The 22,215-nt window shown below is 29.6% G+C and overlaps 1 protein-coding gene across 8 annotated transcripts in view; it reads left to right on the plus strand.

Annotated features, from left to right (window-relative positions):
- LOC142328614 (uncharacterized) overlaps window positions 1-22,215 on the plus strand; it is a 63,629-nt gene that overhangs the window by 25,261 nt on the left and 16,153 nt on the right. For 3 of the 8 annotated variants that reach the window (XM_075372431.1, XM_075372432.1, XM_075372429.1), the window contains exons 5-9: window positions 3,503-3,681; window positions 8,078-8,247; window positions 14,420-14,675; window positions 17,815-17,969; window positions 20,112-20,248. In XM_075372431.1, the coding sequence (XP_075228546.1) occupies window positions 3,503-3,681; window positions 8,078-8,247; window positions 14,420-14,675; window positions 17,815-17,969; window positions 20,112-20,230 (879 nt within the window). In that variant the 3' untranslated portion in view covers window positions 20,231-20,248. Of the gene's footprint in view, window positions 1-3,502; window positions 3,682-8,077; window positions 8,248-14,419; window positions 14,676-17,814; window positions 17,970-20,111; window positions 21,139-22,215 lie in introns of those variants that run through there. The other 5 variants (XM_075372435.1, XM_075372434.1, XM_075372433.1 and 2 more) reach the window with 2 other exon arrangements.

The raw sequence follows: 22,215 nt of genomic DNA on the forward strand, positions 1-22,215 counted from the left end.
TTATAAATTTTAAACAATTGAAATAAATTTATTCTTTTCTTAAGGCCGGTTACACATTTTAATTTTATTTGTTCATTATTTTTTTCTATTGCTCTTTTTCTTATATGTGCTCTTAGTAAATCTTTACCAGTTATGATATCCCTGAATAAGTATGTATTTTTTAAATCTGAAATGTAGAATGACAATTATAGAAGTCAGGAATGATAAATTTTTTGCTATTGATTTATTGACATGTAAAATTTTACAACTAATTTTTCTTTCTACTTTAAAGAAATCTAAAGAATCAGAGTTTTCTAAAAAGATACTTAACAGAGACAAAAAAGGAGAAAATTTTAAAATTTTAATAAATTAATATATTCTGATGTGAGATGGTCAAGTTTGTTGTTAAACTATTTTGTAATATTATATATTAATTTATTATATTAATTAATATATCAAATTAATAAGTTCTTTAATACTGTATAAATATTCAATTAATTCTAATGAATATGAACTAAGTTACTGTTTACTGATAAGTTTTCTGCATTTACTGCATAACATAACTGAAACTGAAATTGTTCACAAAATCATACAAAAAAAAAAAATAAATAAAAAAATAAACTGTAGACTTATAATACTTGTAGAACTATTTAAAATTAGTCATTTAATTAAAGCAATAACTGATAAAACTAAATTATGATTGAACATAAAATAGAACAAATTAAAACTCTTTCTGAAAAGTTATTTATGTAATGAAAAGTGATTATTCGGATAAATATAGAACACATTGAATAGTGTGCTGTTTTTAATACAGATGTGTGCAAAAATTGATAAATGAATGAAATTTAACAAAGAACATACAATGAAGTACAGAAAAAAAAGAATACTACATCACACTTCTTATGAAATGTACCCCTTATAAAACTGTACTTCTTTCCCCCTTTCCTAAAACTGAACCCCTTTCTTTACTGAAGAAAGTTTAATTTCTGTTTTATAATCTTTTTCCTTTTTGTATTTAATATTATTAAATATAGCTCTTTATTTTTGGATTGTATTTTTTGTGGTATTCAAGTATATAATGTATTTTGAATTCTCCTAATTTTTTCTGCATTGTGTTTTTCTGAAGAATGTATTAATCACAATTGTGAGTTACAACTGCATTATGCTTACAAATATAATATTAAATATATATATATATATATGTATTAAATAAGTAAGTAAGTATAGTAATAAGTAAGTATATACAGGTTATCATAAAAGAATGATGCGGTTTTGAACATGGTTTAAATTAAAACAGAATTACTTACAGTTTATGTTTTTTATTTTTCAAATTTGTCGTCTCAAATATTTTTTTACATAATTAATAAATTTCAATATGTGCGCCCTTTGTCGCTCAACAAATGTCCAAATGGTACTCAACTTCTCTCCAAACATTAGTTAACATTTCTTCGTTAATGGTTGTCATTGCTTCATTAATCCTGTTTTTTAAGTGGCTTAGGTCGCAAATTTTTTGTGTATAAACAACGTTTTTGATGTACCCCCACAAGAAAAAATCGCAAGGTGTCAGGTCTGGACTCCTTGGAGGCCAAAGTATGGGTCCTTGCCGGCCTATCCATCGATCTCTAAATTTTTCTTTCAAAGCGTCCGTGACCAATGCATTGAAGTGCGGGGGAGCACCATCTTGTTGGAAATGAAGTTGATGAATGCCTTCGAGTTCATCCAGCTGAGGAAACCAATAATTGGTTAACATGTCAAGATACACAACTCCATTAATTGTTTTTTCAGCAAAAAAGAAAGGCCCTATTACACGATTTTTCATCACACCAAACCAAACATTAACTTTAGGCGAATTGCGTTGTTTCTCAATAATTGTGTGTCTGTTAACACATCCATTCATATGGAATGTAGCTTTGTCTGTAAAAATTATATCATCTAAAAATGATTCGTTTTCACTTATTCTGTCCAACATTTCAACAGCAAAATTGTAATGTTTTACACCATCATCGGGTTTCAATTCCTGCAGTATCTGGATTTTATAAGCGTGTAATTTCAGTTTTTTATGTAAAACTTTGTGAACTGTTGATTTTGGAATACCTAATTCTATGCTTCAACGGGGAATGGACTACCCAGGACTTCTAATTGCCAATTGTCTAATTAGTTCAACCGTTTTGTCTGGTACACTTGGTCTGCCGGTTGATTTCTGTTTCTTAACTGATCCAGTTTCTCCAAATTGTTTGAACCAACGTGTTATGTTATTTTTGTGTGGTGGATCCCTTCCGAATTCACGTCGAAACGCATGTTGAACTAAAATTACGGATTTTAATTCAGCCATCAATAAAACACACTTTGCTTTGTCTTTATCCGAGAACATAGTAACTCACCAAACTCACCGCAATAATAATACAAGAACTGATGTTGTGGTTACAACTGCTGATAAACAAACTTTTAGGTTGGAGGCTTTCAGGGATACCAATATAGCATCTAGAAGTTTCCCTACAATCTTCCTATGAATTACTGAAACCGCACCATTCTTTTATGATAACCCTGTATATTAAATATATATGTACTTACTGCATTTCGTTTTGTAATAGTACCTAATGCAGTTGAGAACATAGTCTCAACTGCTAATCTTAATTATTTTAATATTTTCAATAAATTAGGTAATTAAAGATTTGAAAACCTATGTTAACTACTGTATTTTGGTTATTGGAATTCAATTAATATTGCTGTTCGTAAAGGGTTAACCTGATAAGAGATTCAGCTGAATCATAGGTAGCTTATACAACTCTTTTTCAGATAAAAGTTAATTGGAAATTCCATGTACATTACACTATTGTAATTTTTGAGTATAGAGCATACTAAATTGTTTAAAATCTTGGATTTACCAGTCTGAAAACTTTAGTATTTTCATTTATCATTATCGTTTGAGGTATTAATCTTTTGACTTCTGGTTTGTTTCACTACAATGTTCTTTAAGACAGCCTGCTTTTGTCTTTCTGAGAATGACATGGCATGTGAGTGTATTTGTTGTGGGCTGATGCTGCTGTACACAAAGAAGAGAAAGTTGTAAGCTTATACAAAGTAGAAATATAAACACCGAAACATTGTGAGAGTAAATAGTTTGGTTCAAATTATTTATTTATTATTTTGTTTTGTATTGAAAAAACTAGTCAAATAAAACTGGTCATCTTATTTTACCACATCTAAAAAAACTGAATGTAATATTTAATGATTAAATGATAGTTTAGTAGTATCATTTACTAAGCATTTATTGAAAAAAGAGATTATATTTTTCTTATTGATAGCATTATGGAAAACTAAAAATCTGAAAAATGTTATTAATGTGTGTAAGTGTATTTATGAAAAACACCTTGAAACATTTTATACAAAACTAATCACAGTTGCTAAGTATGACCACTCTTTGACAGAGTGTAAAGTATGTAATGTTGAAAAAATTGTAAAAAGATATGTTTAAGTAATTCAAATATATAAATTTTTCTATTATGAACTATTTGTCTTTTAGATGTATGGCTTTGAAGATCCATCTTTATTCTTTCAAGGTTATCTTCCAAAAAGTATATTTACTAATGTACAGAAAAGGAAGTTTGTGCAGTTTATAAGTCGAGGCATACCAGACAGAACATTGCGCAGTGTGTATAATAGATTCAATATCTTATTTGCTTCAGAATTTAACAGTGGTCGGTAAGTAGCTGTTTTTTTTTTGTTTTTTTTTTGTCTTCAGTCATTTGACTGGTTTGATGCAGTTCTCCAAAATTCCCTATCTAGTGCTAGTCGTTTCATTTCAGTATACCCTCTACATCCTACATCCCTAACAATTTGTTTTACATATTCCAAACGTGGCCTGCCTACACAATTTTTTCCTTCTACCTGTCCTTCCAATATTAAAGCGACTATTCCAGGATGCCTTAGTATGTGGCCTATAAGTCTCTCTCTTTTAACTATATTTTTCCAAACGCTTCTTTCTTCATCTATTTGCCGCAATATCATGATTATAACACTTTTGGTATCATGATTATAACACTTTTTTTGAAGTCTGATGGAAATTCCCCTTTTTCATAAATATTACACACCAGTTTGTATAATCTATCAATCGCTTCCTCACCTGCACTGCGCAGTAATTCTACAGGTATTCCGTCTATTCCAGGAGCCTTTCTGTCATTTAAATCTTTTAATGCTCTCTTAAATTCAGATCTCAGTATTGTTTCTCCCATTTCATCCTCCTCAACTTCCTCTTCTTCCTCTATAAAACCATTTTCTAATTCATTTCCTCCGTATAACTCTTCAATATATTCCACCCATCTATCGACTTTACCTTTCGTATTATATATAGGTGTACCATCTTTGTTTAACACATTATTAGATTTTAATTTATGTACCCCAAAATTTTCCTTAACTTTCCTGTATGCTCCGTCTATTTTACCAATGTTCATTTCTCTTTCCACTTCTGAACACTTTTCTTTAATCCACTCTTCTTTCGCCAGTTTGCACTTCCTGTTTATAGCATTTCTTAATTGCCGATAGTTCCTTTTACTTTCTTCATCACTAGCATTCTTATATTTTCTACGTTCATCCATCAGCTGCAATATATCGTCTGAAACCCAAGGTTTTCTACCAGTTCTCTTTATTCCGCCTAAGTTTGCTTCTGCTGATTTAAGAATTTCCTTTTTAACATTCTCCCATTCTTCTTCTATATTTTCTACCTTATCTTTTTTACTCAGACCTCTTGCGATGTCCTCCTCAAAAATCTTCTTTACCTCCTCTTCCTCAAGCTTTTCTAAATTCCACCGATTCATCTGACACCTTTTCTTCAGGGTTTTAAACCCCAATCTACATTTCATTATCACCAAATTATGGTCGCTATCAATGTCTGCTCCAGGGTAAGTTTTGCAGTCAACGAGTTGATTTCTAAATCTTTGCTTAACCATGATATAATCTATCTGATACCTTGCAGTATCGCCTGGCTTTTCCCAAGTGTATATTCTTCTATTATGATTTTTAAATTGGGTGTTGGCAATTACTAAATTATACTTCGTGTAAAATTCTATAAGTCGGTTCCCTCTTTCATTCCTTTTGCCCAGCCCGTATTCACCCACTTTATTTCCTTCCTTGCCTTTTCCAATGCTTGCATTCCAATCTCCAACTATTATTAAATTTTCTTCTCCTTTTACGTGTTTAATTGCTTCATCAATCTCTTCGTATACACACTCTACCTCATCATCATCATGGGCGCTTGTAGGCATATAGACGTTAACAATCGTTGTCGGTTAAGGTTTTGATTTTATCCTTATTACAATGATTCTATTGCTGTGTGTTTTGAACTACTCTACTCTCTTCCCTATCTTCTTGTTCATTATGAAACCTACTCCTGCCTGCCCATTATTTGAAGCTGAGTTAATTATTCTAAAAATCACCTGACCAAAAGTCGCCTTCCTCTTCCCACCGAACCTCACTAATTCCTACTACATCCACATTGATCGTACCCATTTAAGTATCTGTATTGTTTTTAATATTTCATTTGTTTCCAATGATAACAAAAAGTGACTTTTAATTCTTCATATACTTGCACATATGTGAGTGTCACAAGTACAATTTTAGTCATAATCACTTTAATGTAACAGAAACCATAAAAAAATACCTTTAAAATAAAACTTTTCCTAATATATTTAATCAAATACAACCCTATGAATGTAATGTATACTTATATCCAAACATTGCAAACAGTAGAATATATCTTTTATCATATGAGTTAATTGTTAAGGAATTAAAAAAAATGTAAAAAAAAGATATTGTAGAATGCTAACTAAAACAAATAGAATCCATTGAAAATACCCCTATTTCCTGATGTAAGCAGATAATATTTAGAGTACTGCAGTTTTTAGCAAGACTCAGTTTTTTACACTTATGAAGAAACATCACTTTAAATTAGGCAAGAATGTTAGCAAACAAAGACATATGACTGTAAACAGCTGAACATTTCAAGAAAGTAATATTTCATAAATTGGCACAAGATGATACCATATGTCATATTTAGTTGTGTTGTCTTTGTTAACATGACAGTTTTTATATATATATATATATATATATGTTTCATTTTAATCACCCTAGGCGATTTTCTCGTAAACTACGCACAATACAAAAGTATTACCTAAATAAAAATTACTCTGATTGAAGAGAGACGTCTCATGGTGACCTTACATTTGAACTTTACCTGACCTTATTTCAAGGTTAACACAATTTTTCTAATGGAATGACCTATTTTTGACCCCACCAATGAAAAAAGCAGAAAATTTTACATTGGAATATGTAGTCACACATATGACCTTGGATCTTTTTTTAAGGTCATATGGCTAACCATCATTATGCAAGTTACACATTTTTGAGTCATATCATATTCCTGGAATATTTATGTTCTAGTTCATTTATCTCACAAACTATGGAAAAGAGCATCATAAAAATTACCATACTCTATTGTATAACACAATCTCTGAAGATTAGCCACATAACCTTCAAAAAAAGGTGTGTGACTACATATGCCAGTTAAAAATTCTCTGCTCGTTTTATTGGCAGGGTCAAAAGTACGTTGTTACATTTGAAAAAATTGTGTTAACCTTGAAATAAGGTAAAGTTCAAGACCAAATCCAAGGTCATCATGAGATGTCCCCTTCCAATCTGAGTAACTTTTGTTTAGGTCATTTTTTTGTATTGTGTATAGTTTGGAAGAAAATTGCCTGGGGCAATTAAAATGAAACATAAATGTAACTGTTGATTTGTCATTGAGTGCATACTGCAGTATTTGAATGAGCATTATCATGAAGAAAAATGATGCCTGAACTCTAGTACGCTGCATTACTTGTTTTGTATGGCCCTTCTTAATTTCTTCAATGTCTCACAGTAAGTTTTAATGTTAATTGGCCTGCTTCTGTTTATAAAATCCAAGATCACACTTTTATGGTCCCAAAAAATCAATGCTATATCAGCTTTTTTGAAGAAAGTGTTTGACAGGCCTTTACAAGTTTTCAAGGAGAACTGGTGTGCCTCCACTGCATTGATTAAATTTTTGTTTCCATAAAATTGGCGATTATTGTGATCACCAATGTTATGGAAACAAAAATCCATTCACGACTGGTGGTTGTTGGGTGATATGTGAGGAAAAATTCAGATAATTCTGTTATTGCAATTCGACGATTTTCTTGAATTTTCACATTGACACTTGGCAGCAAGTTCATCTATGACAATTGAGGGTCGACTACTTCTTTCATTATCGTGAATGTTTGTTCAACCTTCTGGAAACACACAGCACCATTGTCTTACCATACTGTCACTTACGATATTTCCTCCATATGCTGCACAAAGTTCACAATGAATTTCAGCAGCTGACAGGTTTTTTGCAAGAAGGGAATGGATGACAGCATGCACTTCACAGTCTACCAGATTTTCTATGACAGTAGCCATTTCAAAAGAGAATTTTACAGGAACAAACAATTTTCAATAACACTGCTGGAACCACACTGAACATCTTATTCAACTGTGCAAAGACAAAATCGCTTCCTCCACTTCTTCACGTAATACAGAGGATTGTTAAATTCCAAGTAGTTCTCATATATATATTTTTTTTTACGAAACAAATATAAACTGCCATAAATAAATATTCTTCTGATAATAAGAAATACCCAGCAACAAGGGACTCTTGTCTAGACTCTGCAATGAATTGGGAGATATATATCCCCTGATATCCTTGTGTTTCCATATAAAAAAAGATGTTGAGCTAAATGCTGAAAGGAAATTTTACCAGCTCAATTCAACTAAACTTAAACAAACCAGTGAAGTGTTAATGTCATGTAGGATAAAGAGGTATCTTTTAAATTATTAAGCTTATTACCATTAGTTTGTAGGAGTACTTGTTATACAAAGTTCTGTGTGAAAGTTCTGTGTTAAAATAGTAGTTCATAAGGATTATCTGCTGGAAATATAATAATTAAAAATTGTTAAAAATGATAATTTGTTGTTCTCTTTCCAACTTAAAAACTATCAGAATGTACATTTTTATATTTCTTAAATTGCTTTTTTTTAATTACAGTTTCTCATATAGAGAGGACAGGATTCTTTTGGAAATGAATAAAATACCTGGAAATTTAGTTGGTGGCCAAAAGCATAAAAGTAAAATTTTACAAAGTATTCTAAGAAGGAAAGGACTTACCATTAATCGACGGTGGTGTACTTTAAAAAAAACTGATCCTAGCCTCTCAAGTAAGTTTTATTTTTAATGGTATTCTTTACCAAATATTTTATCCTTCATAATAACAATAATAATAATGAAGCGGCAGTTAACATCTGTTTTTCTATCACCCTTTTTAATTATATCTATCAAAATATAAACTATTAGACAGATCACTTGGGCCAAAAACCCTACTCACCTTTGCTTTACACATACTCCACCTTCACATATCCTCATGTATGCTCACATACATATACAACACACCTGCTCATGTATTCACAACAAAAAATACCTTAACATTAATAATTCACATAAGTTCAACCTTCCCTAAGCCTGCACATAACCCAGTACGATCTGCAATATTTTTTTTAATGCATATAATTCTTTGGATTATAAGTCACCGTTGTTTGGTATTCACATTTTCACTAATTCATTACAAGATACCCATATCCTGTAAGCTTTCACAGCTTGTTCTGATACTATCTGTCGGTCATTTGTAGAAATATTTATATTATTTAGCAGTATTATAAGCTGTACAATTGTCTATCTTGTTTAAATGCTCCAACCATACCGATCCTATGCATCTAAAATAATGGTAAGTTTTACCTTTTTGTACAAACTACTTAGGTCCTTTACCACACAGAACTGAATAGGAGAATGGATCACTTCACCATAAATGCTTGTATAGGACTTTAAAAAAAATTCTTGTGACTGGTACCACAGCTAATGTGTTAAACCATGAAAATCTTAGATTGTCTAATATAAGCAATGGCCTAGAAAATGAAAAAGTATCATCCCTCTCCCAATTTACACATCCAATACTTAAAGTCTCTCTCACTCTTTGCTCCCTTTCTTTTTTTCTCACTCTTCCCTATTGTGAACAGATTGTAATTTTATGAAATGTTTGCCACATGAAAGAGAGACATCTCTCCAAAGAAATGCATAAATGAAAAGTTTGAGAGAATTTATATTATATTTACAATTAGGTCATTACTACCAATTAATTAAGGAAGTGAGTAATGCTTCATATTGTTCAGAACTATTGAACTCTGTCTGAGTTTCTTATAATATCAGTCTTAATCTTTACATTGTTTTATTCCTGAACATACAGTTATTGAAACTGTTAGTGTAATTCCTTACATTAGGATGCACCATATCTAATCACATAAAAATAGAGTTCAGATTAAGTAGGAGTTGAAAAGATCAATTTACAGAAACTGCACATAGCATACTAAAGAGCTAAAAAGGAAATGGGCATGAAAAAAGGAAAATACAATAAAAAAATTATATAACATACTTTTACACTTTTAATTAAAATTTAAACGTTAATGTTAATAACTATAAATCATTGGTTCTCTATAATAGTTTCTTATTAACCTCTTTCTATAAACAAGATTGACAGAAATCAAAGGAGGTATATATTAAATTAAGAAAAACTATGCATGGAGTGGAAGAAATACAGCGAAGTAAAATTAGGAAATATGAGTGGGATTTTGGGAAAAAAGAAATGTCAGTGAGATTAGGAAGCAATGAAATGAGACTAGAGAACCCATTACATAGTCAAGTGGATGATCTACCCTTCACTCGCTGTGTGTGGATAAGTGATATTGTTCTTATGTGACGTTACAGACTTAAGTGAAGAAATCTGCCTGAGAAAGATCCCTCTGCCCCAGTTAGTTCAGTTGAAGTAACTAGGTTAAACTAGTTAGTTCAACCTTTGCTCCAGTTAATTATGAAGGTCAAAATGAGACCTGATTTGTGGGCTTCATCTAGATCATTTGTTCTCAAAGTGAGCGATAACGCCTGCTAAAAAAAGGCAAAAATGATGTTTTCCTGATATTTCAAAATAAAATTAAATACTTACTACACTAGTACAAAAAATTAAAGGGACACTTACATTTTATCATAAAAAATGATTGTATTCAAACTACTTTAACTTTGCACCAAGAGGCTGAGAGACGAATAAAAAAAATTAAAGCTTGAATACTCTACATTTTGATAGAATGCTTCAGATTTCAAAAATCATCAAATTAAAAAAAAGTCAGTGAGAAGAAAGGTTTTAAAAATTTGAAGATTTTTCTTTGTGTTTGATCGACTGCATAGGGGAAACAACATTTTTTCAGTAAACTGCATTAAAATTGTTTAAAAGCTAAGACTGTAGCTTTAATTTATTTTTTTTGTATATCTCTACAATTTTTCTGAACCTAAATATTCCACTTTAAAGAGAAAAGGACATGTTTGTTTTTAATGCCGCATACCTCAGCAACATATCGATACAAATAAATATGGAAATTAAAGAGTTTTGATCTAGCTTTAATGACAGATTGTGAGATCTTTAATGTAGCATTGCAGTTTTTGTCTTTTGGTAATTTTGTGCTAAGATATTGAAATCTGTAAAGACTGAGTCTGCAACATGTATCACCCATTCTCAGCTTAACCCAAGATCAATTGAATATGCTATCACTAGTGTTGTTATATAACAATATAGATACAATTGTAGTTTTTTTAAAGCAATTTTAATAAAAATACTTCCAAATACGATTAAATATACGATTTAATTGCTCTCATTTAAAGTGTCATTTCAACTCAAAAATAGGATATATATGCCACATTTAAAAAAAAATAATTGCAGTTGCTGTTTTTAAGAGCAGATATTAAAAACAGCAATTGCAACTATTATTTTTACAGATGGTAAGTTTAAAAATGTTGGCAGTGCTAGAAAATGTTTGATTCTCAGTATGGTGGTGGGCGAAAAAATTTGAGAATCACTGGTCTAGAGCATACAAAAATAGAGATTTAAGAAAATATAATTCCCAAGATTGAAAAAAGAAATTTATTACATTTAAATAAATAATGTAATATTATCATTATGCCGATACCATGCTGATCATTATTGGTATTATCATAATACCAATCTGTCTTGTGAAGTAGTTTTCTAATTTTAATAAAATGATGATGGCTGACAAAATTTAGATTTTTATCTGTACTTATCTTCATTTTGTACCTCTGAAGTAGTATTTTGTCTTCTGGGATTTTTTTAACATCAGAGAAAAATTGTCCACTCATGAGTTATCTGCATATAACCAACAACAACATAATGTATAACAGCTCATTTGTAAACATTTATTTTGAGTATTATGTAATTGTAAAAATATTGGATATTAATTGCAGTTGTTTCTATTAAAAGAAAATTTAATAAATGATTTTGTATAACTTACCCCATTTTTGTTTGTTTCTCTATCCAAGTTCAGAGTACACTTTTCACATGGCAAAAAATATGCGAAAATCCACATCCATATCCACATAAAAGCCAATCTCTGTGACTGAATAGTAGCATCTCGGGCTTTCATCTGGAGCTCAGAGTATGAATTCCAGTCAGGTATGGGATTTTTCTTGTCCTAAAAAATTTCCATTTTCATATTCCCATGAACAAGCTTCTGTGGTGAATTAATTCAAGTCAACAAAGTAATAAGAGTTTGTCAAACTGTCTCTAACATAATATTATATGTTATCAATAGACTGACCAGTGCCTCCAAATCTCCCAAATCAACTATTCCAAAAATTTATTGAAAAACATAGTCATTTTTTACTGTACAAAACTGTGTAAAATGCAACATGCTTTGACAATGAATGCTGCTTATTTAAAATTTATATTAATAGGTCAATAAAAAACTCCCTTATTGCTAAGAATTCTCTTTTTTCATAAAATCTTATGCACATTTTGAGATATGCTCTTCTGTCTGATAATATGATTTGAGTGAAATTAGTTTGCTTGTACTAAGTAAAGGTCTCACTTCAGATAACTAAATGATAGTTTTCCCAAAAGTATCCATGTCAATGAAAAAAAAAGCAAATTGTATCGCATATGGCTGTTAAAGTAATGATTGCAATTCAAAAAGAGAGTGATGTTACTGGTAGGTTTTGTTATTCTGATATGATTGTTGAGATTGCCAGTGCATTAGGTAATTAATGGAATCTTCAAATTCATTGTATTTATCTTGCCATTTGCGAAAGAAGGTTCAGGGATACATTCTGTCTTCATTTCAGCTCATATTGCTGTGCTCATTTTTCAAACAATAAAACAATAGTAGAAATTCCTTGCTGTAGAAATCTTCATGAAAAAGCATCATGATGTTTTTTTTATGATGTAAATTCTTTTTTTAAGTGTATATATGTGCATGTATCATACTTACATATGCATTATACACCATTACATATAATAATGTGCTTTGGGTTTTTGAGATAAAGTCCTAACTTTTCTCAAAACATTTAGGTGAAAGTTTTTGGAAAAAATCATAATGCCTTATTTTAAATTGCTTTTCATTTACTTTGCTTGTTGATTGTAAACATACTAACTGCTTTTTGTTATGATTTTTAGGGTTCATTAAAATTTTGTACTTTTAAAATTTATGGTGTATGTACTTAACTTTGAAAAACACTTCATTATAGATAGGTGAATAATCATATAAAATTGTTATTTGTGTTAAGCCCTAAAATATAGAACTTTTTTATTGTCATATCAAAGTAAAAGAACTAATAGAAACACAACTGAAAACTGGTAGATGTATTACTTGATTTTAATCATCATTACTAATAATCAAATCATCTGCAGAACTGGAATTATTCCCACTTGATGTCATTTTCATTTCCATCCAAGCTATTACAAATACAGCTTGTTGAAAGCTTTTGAAACCAAATTATTTGGAATGAGGTTTCACACTGTTAAAATTTATCCATACAGTAAAGTATGACTGACTATGCTTCTTCAATCTCTGTAGAAGTCATTTTATGTTCTGCAGTTCAACATACATTATATATAAACACATTTTACCTATGAAAGGTAATTTATACAGCCATTAAATAATATATGTATGTAAGAAGTCATTTCACCTTCAATACAAATGTGCTCTTTTGTTACTACCTAAAGCTTTTTTTTACACTGCTGGGAGGTCAGATATTCACAGAAACTTTCCCAACACAAACATGTTTTAAAATTTTAACAAGATCTATTACCATAGATATTTTTTCAGTCTAACACAAGTACATTATCCATTCCTCCATTTCCATTAATAATAATAATAATTACTTCATTAATTAATTATTTGTTTGTTTATAATTAACATCATTAATTGTTATTATTTGGTAGTTTCTCCCCCATTAGAAGAATTTTTCGTTTGAAGTTTTTTTTCACAGGCAAGCACTATAAGCTAGCTGATGATACACTGTTGTCTCCATGTTTAAGTACGTGAAGATGTAAGTACTTCTCTGACTACTGTATTAATTTTTTGAAATACCATTAATTTCTCCTTGTAAGCTTGCACCAGCCATTCTGATTTCCTAGTGCATTCTGTTACAGATAATCCTGCACTGGAAAGTCATGATTCTTTACAGATTAGGCTTATACAGAACTCATCTAAAAAAAAAATTCTAAAGACTAATAACTTCTGTGTAATGATATAATATGCCTACCAAGTCAGGCTTCAGCTTTTCTTACTACATTCGGAGTTTTTCATGGTTATTGAATGAACGGAATCATGCCCTTAAGCATTTCATAAGGTGCTGTATATGGGTCTATTTAAACAATCTAACTGGTATTATTAATTTCACTTATTAGCATAATGGGAAATATCCCCATGTAAGATAAGCAGTTTTTTGTAGGTATATTTTTGAGTTCAAATAATGCAGAAATAATAAAATGTTTTGTTGGAACTTAATAAAACCTTTCACTTCAGCAGGTTCTCATTTTAAAGAAAATATATTTTGCATAGATATTGTAAAACTAAGCATACAGAGTAATTTAGAATTTATCCCTATTATCTTACTCAATTCTTTCTTTTAATTTTTATCTGTTATATTATTAATTTATTTTACCTTTGTGCAGGTTATTAGTTAAGTGTAGACTTAGAATTAAAGACTCGGACCCAAATAGTATACGTGTTCAGCACATGAAAGTGCATTCATTTGCACACTATATATAGATGAGTTATTTCTACTGTGTAATGACAAGTTAAATTGTCTTAACAAACTGGATTGCCTAAAAAAATGTCATTGTGATTATGAAAATCTGTTTCATAACTACTGAGAACAAAGTTGATTAGAGGTTTGAATAATCTACTGTATATCATTGTTAATGTCATTGATTGTAATATTTAACTTGTATATTATGCGGAAATGCATCTTTGATTTCTGTTTCATTTTTTTCAGAACCTTTAAAGTGGAGCTTGAAATTTTCAAGTAAATTAGTACGTCTCCTGCTAAGGTATACAAATTGTAGTAACATTGAAGAATTAAATCGTGCTGATATCCCGTGTTACATGTGGAATGATATTGCATGTGAATTGAAATCTGGTAAATTGAGTGGTGGGCGGTTAAAATCATATTGGTTAAACCAACTCTCTGTTCAGTTATCTTGCAAGCAACCGGTGTACAGGAATAAATTGCGTTCAGAGCTTATAATGTGGTTAGTATATTGTTATTTAATTAATTTCACTTCTTAAGCTTTTTATTTACATTACTTTAGTTATTGCAGATGTAAACATAAATTTAACCGATGCAATTTACGCTTTAAATAATACACAATTACTTTTCACACATGTCAATGGTGTTACAAATAGCATGCAGTAAAATAACTGCGACTGTTAAAATCTAGTGGAATATTAGGTTGTTACATACCATCCTGCAAGCCTGATTGCCTCTTTCCATCTTATATGGCTCAGGAAGTAATGATACTGGAATGTAGACCAGACCTGTAATATAAAATTGTACTCCACTTGGAGTTGGAATAACATTACTTTAGTAACAAGGACACTGAAAAACAATGAGCAGTTGCGCAAATTTTGTACATCATTAATAACATTTTTTGTCTTTTCTTTAATAAAACCAAATAAATGAAAAGTATCATAATTGCCATAAATGATTTCATCTATACTATATTATTATATACAGCCATTTTTATAGCATTGTAGAAATATTATAAGATTTTCTACCTAATAAAATCCACATTTTTGTAGAACTTTATTTTCAAAGAAAATTGAAATGTAAATAATTATACTAATGCAGAAAGGGAAAAATCAGTGTGGCTTTTAAAATAGTGTCCATGATTATCATTTCAGAATTTTATTAAGTTTTCAAAGATGTGTCAAATTTTACTTAAAGAGCAAAAAATCAAATGTGTTTAACAATATTGTATTTCTATTATTTTTCATCATAAAGACTATCAATGATAAACTTTAGATATTTTTAAATCTATTTTTTTTCATATAATTTCTATTTTTCAAAGAAAAATGTACATGAAAAAAGACTATTGCAATTTATCCTATCTAGTGCAGTTTCATGATTTTGGTTTTAAATTACAAAAATGAATTCATGTTTAAAAACAGTTTTATATATCGTAAGGTTTTTAAAATTTTTTTTCTGGTGATTGATTACAATGTAGCATTGATTTAAAAAAAAACATTACTATTTTTTTTCTCCATAAATCTAGGAAATTTTTTTTATTTCATCTAGCTGAACTATATGTTAAACACTTTCACAGTACTTACATAAATTATGAAACTATGTAAGTTAATTATGGGATGGAAAAACAGTTGTTATTGAAAGAATTACTTCCATTGCTAACCTCAACTCTACTAAAGAAAAATGTAATTGCTTCACACTATTCTACAACAAAACACCTAAATGAACAATTACAATCAATTTATTCTACTTTTTCTTTTTTGTTTAGCCTCCAGAACCACCATAAGGTATTACTTCAGAGGATGATATGTATGAATGTAAATGAAGTGTAATCTTGCACAGTTTCAGTTCGACCATTCCTGAGATGTGGGGTTAATTGAAACCCAACGACCAAAGAACACCGGTATCCATGATCTAGTATTCAAATCCGTATAAAAGCAACCTGTTGCAAAAAAATTCTTTCAGAAGCTATCTTTCTAGCCTGATATTAAATGAAATTATGTATACACCATAATGGTGTTAAAACACAGTTTACTGAAATAAACTTCTTTACCAACAGGCAAAACAACAATTTTTTTTAAATGGCCATTATACTGAAATCAAGTATGAGAACAGTTGCATAAAGTTTAAAGTGAAATTCTATTCTTAAAACTGCATAAAATGGGAGTATTTAAAATTTTCTGTAATCCTAATAGCTTTATTTTCAAATTAACTCAAGAATAATTGAGGTTTGGTATAGAATAAAACTCATTTTTTTCTATTATGTGGTTCATTATATTGGAACTGTTTAAAGACAAGCTTATCTCTTAAGATATGTAGTACTTGTTTTACATTGTACATGTACATGTAATATATGTTATTGTTTAATTATTATTATTATTATTATTATTTATGATTAAAAAGAGAACATTATAAATATGAATTGAGTTTCTTAATATAGTACACATTTTTAAATAAAAAATTTCTCTTTCATTTAAGATTGTTTTTTTTTTTGTCGTGAAATGTCTACAAAACAGAAACCTCCTCAAAACATAGTTTACTAAGTACCGATCTATTTTAATAGAAATTAATCTCTTCAAGACTGAAAACTCTGTAATACGGAATCTGAAAAGAAATATAAATTTTACTTTTAATTTCACATTTTAAATTTATCCAATAAGACAGAAAAGAAATAAAATGAATAGCCTATAATAAAATAAAGTGATTAAAAAATAGATTATACACAAACCACAATTTGTAAAATAATAAATGCAGTAGATGACTAATTGTTGTTTAGCACAAGATATACATTCACATTTATGGTTTTAACTTCTGGTCTATAAACCTATGCTCATTAATAAAATACTGTAGCAGGTGACAGCTTATGTAAACAATCCATATGTTGTATTTTATCAATAAGTTAATTGATTTGTAGCATTTTATACATATCAGTAGAGAATAATTTTATTTAGTGCCGTGAACACTGTGATTGAAAGTCGTAATTTTTTACATTGTGTCATGAACATTTATTGTTCTAGTTTCATGTTTTGATTGTTCAATATCCATTTAGATTTTATTAATATTTGATAAAAAGAATTTTAGAAATTATTTTAGAACCACTGTTAATTTATGTTGTGTTTTAGGCTAAATGTATTTCTTGTTATTATGTTAAATACAACTAACTTGAAGATAGAAATAAGTGTGTTTTATATTTGTGATTGATTCACTACAACTCTGGCAAGTCAAAATTTATACAATAAACAGTATAATACGTCTGAAAATAATCTGTCTCAATTGTACAATTTTTAAAAACTAGTAAATAATGTAAGTCTTTATACAGTACATAAGTTTCCAGAATATTCTAAAAGTATATTGTCTAACTTCATTTTATAGTTGTAGAATTAATTTCACAGGTTCTCACTATAAATTAGCTTGATTTTTAATGAATCTCAGCAAGACAGAAAACTGTTTAAAACAGATTTCTTACTCGGTCTTGTCAGATTCCATTTTGAGAAGGTTGTACTGTATTTAAGCTGTATCAGAATCACATTTTATATAGAATCATAGAATTCTATGGTTGTGTAGCCTGAATGTGTATATTACATTATGATTATTAATTTTAACTTTTTTGTTAATACATAGTTTTTTATTTTTTTTTTTCATAGGTTTCACCTCAGGATCGATGAACTTCATAATTGGAAAGAAATAAAATGGACAGAAGTATCTGAATATTTTCAGCTGTCACCTTTCTTTTTGTACAGAAAATTTAGGAATATGGTCATGAAATATGTTCCAGTTGTAAAAATTGTTAATTTGAGAGGTATGGTTAATATTAAAAGGATTAAGAAATCTTAATTTAGACATGACTGAAACTTTTGAACGATTTTTCTAAACTTAAATGATTAAAGTCTGCTGGAAAGTAACCTATTTTACAATGCATTACTAAATCAGTAATATAATATCAATCTGCAGAAACTCATAATTTTTCTGCATAATATTTTTTATTGAAAACACTGTTTATATATTCTTGTTGGCTCATTTAGAGTGATTTGTTCAAAATATAAATCATTCTAGTTGCTTACTTGCTTGCTTGCAAATTTGTAACTTTTTATAAAAATATCATGAAATTAGAAAATATTAAAGCAATTTTTTTAAATGTTTCACAAAGATCAACCTTTTTTTAATTAATTTAAAATTACAAATCATAAATTCAGTCTTAAAATGCAATTTATGTTAGTGTTCTGTATTGTTTTATCGTTGCTCAAAAATAAGGAAACGCGTTTGGCTAGCTATAACTCTAGAACAAAGAATTTCCAAACCCATGTTTATATGTACTTAGTTCATTATTTTAATGAGAGGAGTCATCTACTAAAGCTTAGTAGCAATTTTATGTTTAAGAATTAAATATTTGCTTATTATGTTTTATCTGTAATATTATTTGATATGTAGAACCATTTTTGAGTTGCTTTGTAAATTGTATTACAGTACATTGTGAAATCGATATGTTACTGTAATTTAGCAGTTGTGGATAATATATTCTAAATCAATATATATATTAATGGATTATATATTGTAGGGAGAAGAAATTGTTATTTATAATTTTACAATCTATGTGAGTTATTTTATTGTCAGATTATATTTCTTTTTCGTTTATTACTGTTAATGATATGAATTTAATTTGAATAGATCATACAAATGTATGTTTTTTTATACATTTTAAAATATCTAAATACAATGCTTAGTATAACTACTGTTTATAATTACAATACCCCAAATCTTACTTCGTGAAATAGGCTTTTAAAAATATTGTTGGAAGATATGTATTGTTTAGTTAGCTGTTGACTGCCCAGCACACTCTTTAAATAATTCTACCAGTAAAACTTCTGTGAGGAAAGCAGAATTTCCCTGCTTCTTACTTTTTCCCTCTAGATATAAGTTCACTAATTACATTATTTTTACTAATCCAGCAACTCGAATCAAATTTCAAGTGTTTTAATTTGATTTAACTTTCTGGATTTAAAGAATAATATAATTAGTACTAGAGGTAAAAGTCACATGGTGCCATTGGCGAACAAGGCGGATGGTCTAACACTGGGATGTTATACCTGGCTAGAAATATCTTGACAGACAATGCAGTGTGAGGTGGTGCATTGTCCTGATGAAGAACCCGTCATTTGTTCTTCCACAATTCGGGTTGTTTTTTCTTATTTTTTCACGGGGTTGAGCAAGGACCTTGAATAACGACAGTAGTTAACCGATGGTCAGATCGGATCAGATTAGAAATTTTTTCAATATTTTTATCTGTCTTTGACGTGGAAGGGTGACCCGGGCAAACATCATCTTCAACATTTTGCTCGACTGTCTTGGAAATGCTTAAACCAGTCAAAAACCCACGCACATGATAAATATTCATTGCCATATATTTTTCTTAATAAAAGATAAGTTTCAATAGCAGTTTTTCTAAAATTTCACAATTCTTTGCTCTAATAAAACAGTTATCATGTTTGGCAAAAAAAAAAAAAACAAATGTTATCCAAATGAAGGCCACGGCCAGACTAATATGTCTACAGAAACTTGAGTGGCAATAATCGAAAGAGAAGGCTTCACACTTCACAGCTGCGTATGAATTTGGCGCATGCGCAGTTCTTTTGTAGCAGGATTAGTCTCATTATTTAATAGCTGCATTTTGTAGATTAGATTTCCTATTGATAAATTTCCCTAGATTATGATAGATTAGTTATAGATCATTTCTGTAAGGATTAAATATTCAGTTATTTCTATATGAAAAATATTAACAACTTTGTATTGAGAATTTCATAAAATTTTTCCTCCCAAAAAGTATTATAGAACTAATTTTGACTTACAAATTACTTTTGGTTCACTCACAAAACATAAAGAATAAGACTTGACACATTGTTCAATAAATTAAAAATGATTTATTTTTTATGGTTTTTTTTTATAGAATGTGTGGTGCACTTGCATGAAGTTTTATTACCTTTATTGAACTCAGGAAAATTGAAAGATTGCTGCCTTAGAAGGCTGGAATTTATTGATAACAGAAAATTGATTGAAGTAGATTAATTTTATAATGTAATGAAGGTACTTGAAAAAGAAGTTGAAAAATTATTAATATTATTTTTTAATTTAATTATTAAGTATTTTTCTTTATAGAACATCATAAAAATTGTTTTACAGTCTTTAATGCTTAAATTCATTAATCCGCCACAGATGCTTTTATGTGGGATATAGAAATGGAATTTTGTAGCATATGAAAAATGCCATGCTTGACTGGGATTCAAACCTGGGATCCCCGGATGAAAGGCTAAGATCAACATCATGGAGATCAATATTTTGATAATGTATTTAAAAACTTATTTCATTTTGTGTTACTATTGTGAGTTGCCTTTGAGAAAGAAAACATGCAAGGTTGAGGAAAATTATGCATTAAAACTCTCTTTACTCAAAGTAACATAAAAAGAATTCAGATTAGAAAAGAATTTGTTGTTAAGGATGGAATTGTCCTTGTACTTAAATACAGGATGATTCACGTAGTGTTACCAGCACTTTCTGTGAGCTCATTCTACTAGCAAAATAATGAAAAAGTTTCATATAAATGTTGGTTCGGAAACGCTCCATTAGCAAGTTCAGCTAGTGAAAAATTTCGCCCTGATTCCTGAGCAAAGAGTGAAATAAAACCATACTGAAATTCTAGGAAATGAGGGACACACTGGATGGTTTCTGATGGCTTTTGACCTAACAAATTGAATAAAATTGGTTCCATAAGTTTTATGATCTTCACTAGTTTTCATAGTATCTGACGTAAAAAATTTGTAAAATTTAGTAGACAGAAAAATTTGTTCTTTAAAAACATTTTTTTTTTTTTTTTTTTTAATGTTTGTAATACAAAAACTTTGTTAAATGACTTACAAATGTGTAAAATCTATTATCAAAATTTGTAAGAAAATTTAATTCTGAGAAGGTTGATGTAAAATAGCTTATTGTACAACTTACTGTAAAAAAATTTGAAATGTTAAAAAAATAAAAATGTAATTGATATATTTAATAAAGTTTAGAGTAAATTTTCAAAAATGTGCCCTACTTCAATACATTCGGGTGCTTGCTTTCAGATTGCTAGTGTTGCTCTCAGCAATTCCGCATGACTTTCCTTAATTTGTGTGGTGTAATTTGTATCTGTAATACAAACAACCAACTTGTATTGGCTGTTTGTAATACAATACAACAGGTGATCTTGGTGGAGTGGAGTGACCAGTCCATCTGGATTTAAGTATGCCGAATGCTGATATGGTGTGTGAGAATAGGGAAGTACAATGCCAAGTGTGGATTGACTTTTGCTCAAGTGTGTTCATTTTGAAGGTTATTGATGCTGTCCTGAGTAAACTGACCCTTGTCAGTAAATAAAATGAACCTATAAATTCAGCAGTTAATATTCTTCAACCATTTGCAATATTGCAAGTGAAGAGGAGGATCTACTGGTTGAAGATTTTTTACTCTTGGTTATTGTGGATACAGCTTGTTGCAAAGTGTCCACACCATAGATTGGGAAACTGTAAACCCTCAGGAAAGGCATCATGTATTAACACCTGGACTGCGTTGAGTAGCCTTAATAATGGTTTCATCATGATGGGCAGAACAATCACAGCAAGTATTAATGCTTAGAAGTACCCTTTTCTTGTAGCATATAGAATGTTCCATTAATTGTTTTAGTATTTGGAATTCTGGGGTTAGGAAAATGTTTTTGATATTCTGCAGCAGCAGTAGTTGCATTTTAATCACACATCCCCAAGATAAATACCATGTTGAAATATTACTCAGTTATAAATCACTAAGCCACTGATACAGTATAACACCAATTTGACAACTCAAACATTTTAAATGGGACCAATCATTTAATATATCATTTTAAAGATTCTATGAGATGAAAAAAATTATATAGTTAAAACTAAATTCTAATTACCCAATCAAAAATGGCAGCCAATTATGTATTTGTTTCGGAGATCTAGAACTACAGTTATTTGCTCCACTTTAATTTTTGTTGCTGTTTTGAG

The sequence above is a fragment of the Lycorma delicatula genome, chromosome 8, assembly GCF_047948215.1.
Source record: "Lycorma delicatula isolate Av1 chromosome 8, ASM4794821v1, whole genome shotgun sequence".
Lineage (NCBI taxonomy): Eukaryota > Metazoa > Arthropoda > Insecta > Hemiptera > Fulgoridae > Lycorma > Lycorma delicatula.